General features: G+C 47.0%; 1 protein-coding gene across 2 annotated transcripts in view; it reads right to left on the minus strand.

The window, feature by feature from the left end:
- EPHA1 (EPH receptor A1) overlaps positions 1-8,731 on the minus strand; it is a 63,200-nt gene extending 54,469 nt beyond the window's left edge. The window contains exons 1-2 of one of the 2 annotated variants that reach the window (XM_014609234.3): positions 8,381-8,731; positions 3,504-3,571 (exon numbers count right to left, since the gene is read on the minus strand). In XM_014609234.3, the coding sequence (XP_014464720.1) occupies positions 3,504-3,571; positions 8,381-8,513 (201 nt within the window). In that variant the 5' untranslated portion in view covers positions 8,514-8,731. The remainder of the gene's footprint in view (positions 1-3,503; positions 3,572-8,380) is intronic. The other variant, XM_019500632.2, reaches the window with a different exon arrangement.
- Between the last annotated feature and the right edge of the window lie 2,243 nt (positions 8,732-10,974).

Here is a 10,974-nt window from a genome sequence, read left to right on the forward strand (position 1 = left end):
ATGCTGTACATGCGTTCCTGGAAAATGGCGCCTAAGTCAAATTCACATAAAGGAAACCCACTTTGCAATGTAACAAATAAGGATACGTTCCAAGACCTCAACTATACTCACCCCCAGGCCCATTTCTACCACTTTTACAAGAAAATTTTGGTACTCATCAACAGCAAACAGTGCACACAAGCACAGGGTGGTGGTGAATGTTACCATAATGGGGATGGCAACTACAGAAACACGGGTCGCAGACAATCAGTGAGGAGCACAGATCCACACAGGAGACTACATTTTGGTGCGTGTCACTTCTACAATGCACTGTGCAAAGCAGCTGACTGCAGGGTTCCACCACACTGATCGCATAAGAATGAATTTACCTCACATATAATGAATTTTTGGTATAAAAAGGGTCATTTTATAAGAGTGAATTTGCGCATACAGAGCCCACATAAAGCGAGGAAAACCTGTACAGGATCATCAGTAAAATATACTTGTTCAGACCAGTGGGAAGGAGTATGAAATAACCAATGCTCATAAAAAGGTTAATCAGCTCTCAGAAAATGCTAGGCAACAGAATAAATATACTTTTAGCACAGTGATTTTCAACTTTTTTAAACTCAAGATACCCCTTGGAAATTGGCAGCTCTTAGCTTTCGCATGTTTTTTTGATTACGGAGAAACAGGAGAGCAATTCTTCTGTTGCAAAGAACTCAGAAAGACAACAGGTTACAGAATATTTTAACATTATAGATTCCTATTTGAAATCTCTGGGTTTATTTTGTGAATCATGTGTATATACATTAATAATCAATTTTATTTTCCAACTATTTTCTCTAATTGGACAACTGATGAGTCCAAAGATTTGTTCAAGGACACCCAAGCAGATGTTGCCTCTGCACTGTGCCAGCAACTGCCACTACTACTAGCCCATGAGGACACTTTGCACATTTCAGTTCACCATAGCCCTGAAGCCAGAGCTGCCGCTACAGCTACAGCATGGAGACAGGCTCTTTAGACAGATGTTCCAAAAACTGGTTCTTAAAGCCTTATGCTATCCATATTAAAATATCATGTTACTGTCAACCAGAGATGCCCAACAGTACATGTAATATATGGGTGTCAAACATACAGCCCACAGGTTGTGGAGCTATATCATCTGGCCTCTTGCTGCTGGTGGGTCTTGGAGTGACCCAGAGGCAACATGTGGAGCATGTTGGATGGCCATGCATGTTATTTGGGGTGTGTATTCCAACTGGTGCCCTGGAGTGGTGGAGCAGCCACCTCAAGCAACACAGTCCCAGAGTGGACACTATACAACCCCACAGGGTTGCGGCTCCAGCTGCAGGGCCCGAACCATGTAGAACAGTCCCACGGCAGCTCTGGCTTCAGGGCTATGGAGGACAGCCCCCTGGAAGTGTTGGCTCTAAGGCTGGGCTGCACAGTCCTGGAGTGGCTAGAGCAGGGCTGCATGCAGCACTCACTCCAGATCCAGAATGTGGGGCCAGTCTGTGGGTCCCATCCAGCCAATGGACCAACCCCACGTCACTCATTTGGGCCATGGGGTTTTTCTATACACCGCACCTTTATATTACTAGTAAGCTGCTAAAAACATCTGCCATTTTTGTTCAGATCAGATACAGATTATTACAGAGAAAACAAGTAACCTGTTATCTTTCAGAAGTCAGTTCTGCCTTGATCTAAAAATAAGTCATTTAGACCAAGGGTTGGCAACCTTTTTTGCTATTGCAAGGCCACTGCTTACAACACAGCTGCTGCCACAGGCTGCCCCTCCCTCACCTCCCCCCATCAGCAAAGGCTGCGAATGGACTAGATAGAAAGTTGTGGGTGCTAGCACCTTGGGGATTCCTCCTCTGCTGCAGCAGATAAAAACTGAACTTGGCAAGCAATAGGACCCTGAGGACCCCTCCTCTGATGCTATGGTTGGACCAGTGCTGTTTCTTTGGATTCTCTGAGCTGCCCAGTGCTGGATCCAGGCTCTTTGCCGGCCAGATCTGGCTCGTGAGCTGTAGGTTGCTGACACTAATTTAGACAGGCTAGACATTTGAACAGTATACATAGAGGAAGAAGAAGAGAAAAAAAACCCCTAAACACAATCCCAAACGCTCAGATGAATACTTAGATCCCAGGTCTGAGTTCACTTCTTAGAACTAGAAAAGTAATAGCATCTGTAGATCATAAAGCACTTTACAAAAATAGCAGAGTAGCATTATCTCTATTATACAAGTGTGAGGCTTAAACCAGAGGTTCCTGGCTAGAGGGTCTTGCCTCTCTGCTCAGGGTCACACTGATCACCATATATGGGGTCAGGAAGGAATTTTACCCCATGGTCAGATTGGTACAGATGGGGGAGCGGGCCAGGGGGATGTAATGGTGGTGTGTGTGGCCCCCTTCCTTGGATCGCTTGCAGCAGCTGGACATTGGCCACTGTTGTCTCCCTGCTTTACCTGTGGCAGATCAAGGTGTCATGCCTTATGGTTGTGTCAGGATTGACTGTGTAGTTTGTTTAATAGGTTAGACAATAGATTTATACAGGATGGTTTGGATAGGGATGATCCTGCCTGAAGGTCCCTTCCAGCTCTACTTTTCTATGATTCTCCAGACCCCTGTAAAGCTGAAATTTCCTTAGCACTTGTAATACATAACACAGCTGAAGCAGTTTTGAATGAAACTCCTCTGTTCATAGAAACACAGAGGTGAAGTGATAGTAATCTATTAGGCCAACGGCAGTCTCAGGAATAGGTTTCTCAAGTTCTAGTTTTTTGCTCTAGCCACTTGGGACACATCTCTCCATAATTTTATTAATTTGATAGTTAGTGACAGACTAGAAGATCAAATTTCTTCAATTTAAATTTTCTGAAAAGGAGTGAGCTCAGAATCCCAGTTATTTCCATGCTGATGCAAGTATAAATACACAGACAGAGGTAATTCTGCCACAAGTATTTTTGGAGAGATGAATGTGTATGCCTTCCTTCTTGCAACACATTAGAAGTTGTAAAACAGGAGAATGGTTTTATTCTTTCTCCTCCTATATTTTTGTTTCTCATATGAGCTTTTTCCTTGTGCGTAAGCAGTATCTATTCAAGCCTAAGAATGTAAAACTTTATTCTGTGTCCTTAGTAGGGGGATCTGCAGCACTAGAACAGTAGTGGGCCTGGAAGACGGGACAAAAAGCTTTGGCAAGTCTGCATGGAAAGTCCAGGACTGAAACAACAGAAAGGGCTTCATATAGAATATGTGCCTTGTGAGTCCTTTTCTGGGATTAATCTCAATTTCTCTCCATGACAAAAAATATTCAGGGACCATCTTTTGTTCAAATATACATAGAGACAAGGATATTTTTGATGGTATCGTTTATTAGACCAACTGTATAATGATGTTAAACAGTCTAATAAGATATCGCCCCCCCACTCAAATTCCTTCCTCCTCACATTTTTCCTGTACCATCACAACTACAACATCACCCCAACATTATCTCATATATACATACTCACCCCTGTTTCTGGAGGATCTGGAAGCCAGCCCAGCTCACTCTGAGCAGTGCTTGTATCTAGGAGATTCACTGCAAACCAGAAGATAATGATTAGACACCCAGCTCTAAAAAGCCCTCACATGAGGAGGTGGATGCATGTCTGAGCCTCTCCCTTCTTGTCACTGCTCCAGAGCTTTTAAAAGAATGGAGAAGTCAAAAACCAAGTCACTCAATAATGTTTGCACTTCCACCCTCAGTTAATAGACAAGTCCCCCTGCTTCCATATCTTCTTTTCCAGACATGAAAAGAACATGAAGGCCTATGCTTTTGTACTAAACAATAAAACAGCCAGAGGAAGGATAGATGCAACATTATAATGAACAAGAAATTCTTCTCTGTTCAGTGGGAGAAACCACCAAAAAAGCCCAGGTCTGAAAGTAGAGCTCTGTCAAAGTTTCCACACACATTCCACAGAATGGCCACAGGAGAGTGATAAATTAAATGGAAGCTCAGTGCCCAAAAACTGGTCTCAGGAGTTATCATTTCTGCAGAAGAGTAATGACAAAAAGACAAAGAAAAACCATAGCCACTTACAACAACAACACTAGATTCAGACCCCATTTTTAACCTGCTACAATACCAACCCTGTGATACAGGCAACAGAATCCCTTTGGTTGTCACTTACAACCCCCAGCTCTAATACCTTAGGCCAGTGGTGGCCAACCTTTTTGGCAAGCATACCACAAGATAAAACAAAGTATTAGACAGGGTTACTCTACTAAATCAGCCACCACTGTTGCCCAGTGCTGCCAAATTCCACTGCCATCGAGATGTGGCAACACTGAATTTGGTGGCACCTACCCCCAAAGCTCCTGCAGGGCTAAACCCTTGAACCGAATAAGTCCTGTCCTCTCCCTGAGTGCTGCTCTTATCCCTGCCTCCTCCCCGAGTATTGCCCTGACTCACATCACCATCTCTTCCCTTTAATTCAACATTTAGGGCTTGTGTGCCAAACCCATTACCTGTCTGTACCACTTATGCTGCATGTGTGCTGCAGGCTTGCTACCACATCCTTAGATGCTTTATCTCCAACCCCTCCTGGAAAATGACAACTATCTTTAGCTGGTTTTGAAGGAAAAGCCTATACTGGCTTACAGACACTCCTTACAACCTCAAATAATGTCCACCCCACAACAGATTGCTAAACTCCAGTCCTTTGAAAACCACCAAGCCTTGTTACAGACCTATATGCCAGCTGTCAGCAGGTAGGACTGCAGACTAGCCAAATTACCACCAGGTAGCCCCTGGCCTGGTTGCCAAGGGTCTAACTGCCCCATCTGGCCCATCTGCCTGCTGGATGTGGCTGTCTGCTTTAATTAGCAGCCCTTCCAGTGTCTAACAGACCACTCAACACTGTCTACACTGGTCAGATGAAGCAGTTCCAATGTAAAAGAATGAATGGATGCTGATTTGACAACAAATCAGTTGAGGCCTAACCAGTGCCAAGTGGAGAGGCACTATCATCTCCAGGGTTTTACACTGTTAGAACAGTGAGGCAGCGAAACAAACTGCCTAAGGAAGTTGTGGACTCTCCATCATTGGAAGTGTTCAAGAAGAGGTTGGACAGCCACTAGTGGGAGATGATACCGGCGTAGCTATGCGTATTTTCTACTACGGGCATTTCCCATACATCTGGCTTTTGTTGGTTGCCACATAGGGTTGAGAGGGAATTCCACTCCCCCACCCCACACACACTTTTCTGTTACATGTGTCAGGGTGTTTTTAAGCCTTCCTCAGAGGCACTAGGTGTTGGCTGAACCCAAGGCTGGGAATTTTGACTGGGGTGTGCCAGTGCTCCTGCTGGAACTTAAGCCCAGAAGTTCCAGGCTAGAGAGTCTTGCTCCTCCACTTCAGGTCAGACCAATCACTATATTTGGGTTCAAGAAGGAATTTTACCCCATGATCAGATTGATATTGACTATGGGTTTTTTTGCCTTCCTCTGTAGCAAGGGATGTGGCCCTGTTCCTTGGATCTCTTAAGCATATATTAACAACCTTTTATAGAAGCAGAATACTGACCAGCACTGTTCCCCTGCTTTCCCTGTGGCAGATCAGGGTGTTATGTCTTTTGTGTGTGTGTGTGTGTGTGTGTGTGTGTGTGTGTAGGGGGGCAGTGTGTGTGCATAGGGAGGGACTGTGTGTGCGTAGGGAGGGAGAGACTGTGGTGTGCATGTGTAGGGTGGGACTGTGGGTGTGTAGGGAGTGTGTGTGTGTGTGTGTAGGGAGGGACTGTTCAAGTTTGTGTGTTCATAGGGTGAGTCCCACATGCACATCCCATCATACACATGCACCCACACCCCCCTCACACTGCCATACATGCAGACCACCACACTCCCTCACACACCTCAGGCACCCTCCCCCACACAGCCCCCACAAACTCCACACCCACCCACACCCCACATATCCACACACACACCCACATGCTCCCTCACTCCACACCCAGAGATACATCCACATCCTCCCCAACACCCTACATACCCACAGACCCCCACAAACCTACACCCCCCACAATATATGAATAAGAAATGTATAATATATACAATATATAAGAGTAACTTCATCTTAAACTATTACAAACAATCACCTCTGTGTACACTACACAAACACATATTAATCAGGACAAAAATATTTTTTGAAATCAAATTAATGAATGTTGTAGATGTTTGATTTTTAGAATATAATTTGGTATTTTTCTGGTTCCGAGATGGCAAAACCCCTTGTTGAAAGGAGTACTTCTGGGGGCAAGGGGAGGGACTGCTGTGGCAAAGGTCAGGGGTGAGGAGGCGGGACTTCCAGTCACAAGATGGTGGCCAGGGGGCGGGGCACCTATCAAGGGGCGGGGCTACCCATGCAGCCCTTGACAGCTTGCCAAAACTTGGTAAATGGCCCTCCCTCCGCCCGAAATAATTGCCAGCTCCTGTCCTAGAACCTACCACTCCCATTCCTTGAGCAGACACCTTAGCCATCAGCCATAGGCTAAAACAGGGCTGTCCAACTTCTGGATGGTAAGGGAATCTTACACCATCCACACTGCAGACCCTGGGCCACACAACCTATGGGCTGTGGACTCCTGGGGTTCTTTTTCTCCATGCTGCCTGGGCAGCTAGGCTTTTCTGTGCCACAGGCCTAGCCCAGCTCCTCTCTGCCATATATGCAGACCAGCCCTGGACTAAAAGATAGGATACGTGCTGTCCTCCTTCTCAGGTATCAAATACCTGTTACTTATGGCTTTTCTGCAACGTAACCTTGGGAACTTACCCAGCATTAAATGAATGCCTGGGCAGTTCTGTTTCACCCATGTATCTGGGCAGTCAGGATGCAACCTATTGAGCATGCAAAATAGGGAAGCACTGGGTAGGAATAGCTATGCTGAATCCCACATAGTATATAAATCGCAAAAACTGAAGTTCTGCAGCTACATCACTAACAGGCACACGAAATGAGAAGTGGTCCAAAATGCCTCTGCTGTAGACCTGGCTAGAGACTGTGCTGCAGAAGTGTAAGAGAAAATGCCTGAAGAATTCCCTGCACGTATCTGTTAACCTCACACCGATGCAACCACATTAGGAAAGAACTGACTATCAATAAGCCATTTAAGAGCTGAAATTTTTCTCTTCTTGTCCTGAGTGGATCATGATTGCCTGTAATCCAGTCCAATCCGTTCTTTGGTAAAGCTTTGACAAACAAATCGGTTCCTGGAGTATGGAGAGCCTAATCTGGAATACTTCTGAGCCAGTATGGGCCTCACTGATGCAGCCAAATGTATCTAGAAACTCATTTGTTCCAACCTCCCTGTAAAGTAAGGGCCACGTCCTTAAACCGCCTGCTCAGGACCAGGGACACTTGGTACAAATGGCTCTTCTAAGGGGTGTGCTGCGGGTAGGCAGGAAAGAAAGTCAGCAAGTGAATCTTCAGTGGAACAGGAGAACCTCAATGTGCAGAGTGGGACAGGAGAAAGGGGCAATTTACAGCTTTTCTGCCTCTCAGCTCTAGCTAGAGTTTATACCTCAAATTTTCACAGGCCGTACTGTAGCTGCATAAATATCTATCACCATATTTTGCAGCGTTAAGCAGGAGGGAGAAAGGAGGGGAGTCATGCCTAAGAGGTGGAGGGGAAGGGAAAGAAGTCAGTCAGATGTAAAACTGCATGTTCCTGAGGGAGAATTGGAGAATTTCGAGAAGTAAAAGATGCTAAAGCCCAGCACTGGTTACTGACGCTGCTACAAGGAAGCAGGGGCTGACCAAGGCTCCCACATTCTCTTCACAACCAAGAAATTAAAATACAAAGCCCTGTTGCTGCTGGGAGGGTGAACTACTTCTCCAGCTCCCAAGGAAATTCCTCCAGGAGGAGGGAAGGGGATTTTTTGGTCTGAGTTTGTTACCCTCAAAGTCTCTGTTCAGTGCATGGGAAGGAAAACCCATTCTCGATGCTTTAAAGAGTTGGGCTTAAACTGAGAGGGGGTGAAGCTTCCCCCACCCATCAGAAGTGGCAGTGGGGAGAGTAGCATTCTCCCTTCCCGCCTTTCCCTTTGTCAGGCATGGGATGAAAAAGAGTTTACGCAGCTGCAAGATAAATGTACAGCGAGGAGTGCTCCCAGGGACCCCCACCATGTGCTCTCAGCCTCCACATCACTCCGTGCAGCCACTCCTTTCCTGCTGCCCTGCCTGGGGTTTCTGTCTCCTGACAGAGCTTCTTCTGCAGCCCCCTCCTCTCTCGTGTCCACTAAAGGAGTATCACTTCGTCCCACCTGCGGTCCCCCAAGGAGCCCGTGTGCCCAGCTGCAGGGGCTAGAGAAAGGCCATGGCAAGGGGGGAGGAGGGTGCAGGCACTTTCCTTACCTTCTTTCCCAGATATCTCAGAAGGAAGGAGCACACAAAGCAGGAGGAGCCCCAGGGAGCAATCCGTCCGGCTGCCAGGGAATTTCCACTTCATATTCTGTGGGGAGGAAGCGCGACTCCCAGCCCTCCACATCCTGCACCTCTCTGCTTAGGCCCTCAAGCCCTGGGGCTTGCTCCCCGCGTGTGAGGATCTCCGGAAGCCTGACTGGAGCACGCACATTGCAAAACCTGCCAGCTGCACTGTCCTGGAGATGTGACGAAAGCCTAAAGCAGGGAAGTGGAAAAGCCAGTTCTCTCTACCCATTTACTGCCTCTACCTGCTTTAAAGGGGTTGGCCATAGACTTCCCATCTGGCAGGCAAATACATTCACCTTAAAGGCAGCCACCTTTTCCTGGGATCATCCTCCTACCTTGCCTCTTGTCCTGACCGTGGCTTTAGCTTGCCACCTCCTGGCCAGTTGTTGCCATTGTTCCTGTCCCAAATGCAGAGCAGAGTTTCTCCACCCACAGACAGCTTCCTGGCATCCGTGGAAGAAGTTGATAATTCAACATTCTCTGGCCCATGATGGTGTTTATACTTTTAGGTATCCAAGGCAGAGGGTCAGTCTGGGTCCTCTCCTCCTGTTAACCCTATTAGAGCATAACTCTAATGTAACCGAAATGAGCAACTGCATGGTTTGCACTGTCCCAACTCTGCCTATAGAATGATCCTAGTCTCTGCTGCAAGTGTCTACAGGCACTTCTGTTAGGGTTCTCAGCAGACAACCCTAAAAAATTGGACACAATCTGTTAGGGATGGCTGATTGTGATCAGCTTTTTCTCTTCCAGGCGCTTGCAAATAGATTTCCGTAGGATATGCTCCAATAACTTCCCACATTTTGAGGTGAGGCTAACTGGTCTGTTGTTCCCCAGGTCCTTGTTGCCTTTTTTTAAAGGGAGGCACTATATGTCCCTTTTCCAGCCCCCTGGTACCTTGCCCGTCTCCCAAAACTTCATGAAGATCATTGCCAAGTGCTCTGAGATCTCCTCTGCCCATAGGCAACATGTAGGGGGACAGGTGCCCCCCCGACAGCGAGCACTCTGGATGGTAGGGAGGCACTGAAATTGGCTCCAGCGGCAGCACACTGACTGAGGCAGAAGTGCTGCTGGGAGACCCGTTCCCCCAGTTGCCGGCTGGCTGCTGGGGGACACCCCAGTCATGCCCCACCCATGCCTCTGCCAGTTCCTTCACTACACTGGGATGAAGTTTATCAGGCCCTGCTGACTTGAATTCATTGAAACCTATCAAAAGCTCTCTGACAGTCTCTTTTGTTATCTCATCCCTCATCTTGGCCCCTTCCTTATTCACATAAGTTTATTAGCTTTTTTTTTTTTGTGAAGACTGAGGTAAAGTAGCTGTTAAGTAGCTCTGCCTTCTTTTCATCTTGTTAAAAGTTCACCCTGGCTAGTTAACAGTGGACCCACAGCTTCCTTGGTCTTTCTTTTCTGGTCAGTATACTTGTTGTCTTTAACCTCCCTCACCAAATGCAGCTCATTTTTATTTTTGCCTTTCTGATTTTGTCCCTCCAGGTTCTTGCTATTTCCTAGTATGCTTCCTTTGTGACCTGCCCATTTTTCCATTGCCCGTATGCTTTCCTTTTGCATTTAGGCCATCCAAGGAGCCACATTGATCCTTTGCTTTTCTTCTTGAGCTTCCATAGTGTCAAAACAGTTTCTTGTTGGGCTTCCAATACTGTGCCCTTTAGAAACTCCCAGCCCTCCTGGCCACTATTATCCTTCAGCCTAACTTCCCATGGCCTATTAACTCCCTGAATCGATTGAAATCTAGCGTCTTGATTTTGCTGACCTCATGCTTTCCCCATCTCATTATCTGGAATTCTATCCTATCATGATCACTTCCCAAGTTACTCATCACCTTCACATCCTCTGCCAATTCTTCCCTGCTGGTCAGGACAAGATCTAAGATAGATGATCCCCTATTTGAATCCTCCACCTTCTGGAGGATTGATGCCAGGGTGCTCTGATTGGCCCTACTGACTGAATCCAAAGTAGTCAAATCAGCCCTCTCAAGCAACTAATGGGATCCCAGGGTTCTTAAGCCAACACATCCAAATGATCCTGGGGTTGTTGGATAAACTATTAACCAATTGACCATAGGTGGGGTGGTTGGGCCAGCCCATAAAGTGACTCTGGGATAGTATGGTTGACCCCAGTGACATACCCCAGGGTGCTCAGTAGGGCCTAAGAGAGTGACCACAGGGTGTTCAGGACAGTCCAGCTGACTGATCCCTAGGTGTTTGAGTTGGCCCTCCTCCTGACCCTGTAGTCCTACTGACTAACCCTGGGGTATTGAGGTGGGCTTGATTGACCAATTCTGGAGCATCTGGGGCAGTTTGGAGTGGTCGGGCTGACTCTCTGACTGACTCTGGATGGTCCGATTGGCCCTATCAACTAACCCCAGGTAGTAGATTTGGCTTGACCAACTGTCCCTGGGATGGTTGGGGCAGCCCAAGGGGCCAACACCAGTGCGGTTGGATGGACCCAACACATTGGCTCTGGGGAAGTCAGGTTGGCCCAACAGACCCACCCCAGAG

This window comes from Alligator mississippiensis, chromosome 4, assembly GCF_030867095.1.
Source record: "Alligator mississippiensis isolate rAllMis1 chromosome 4, rAllMis1, whole genome shotgun sequence".
NCBI lineage: Eukaryota > Metazoa > Chordata > Crocodylia > Alligatoridae > Alligator > Alligator mississippiensis.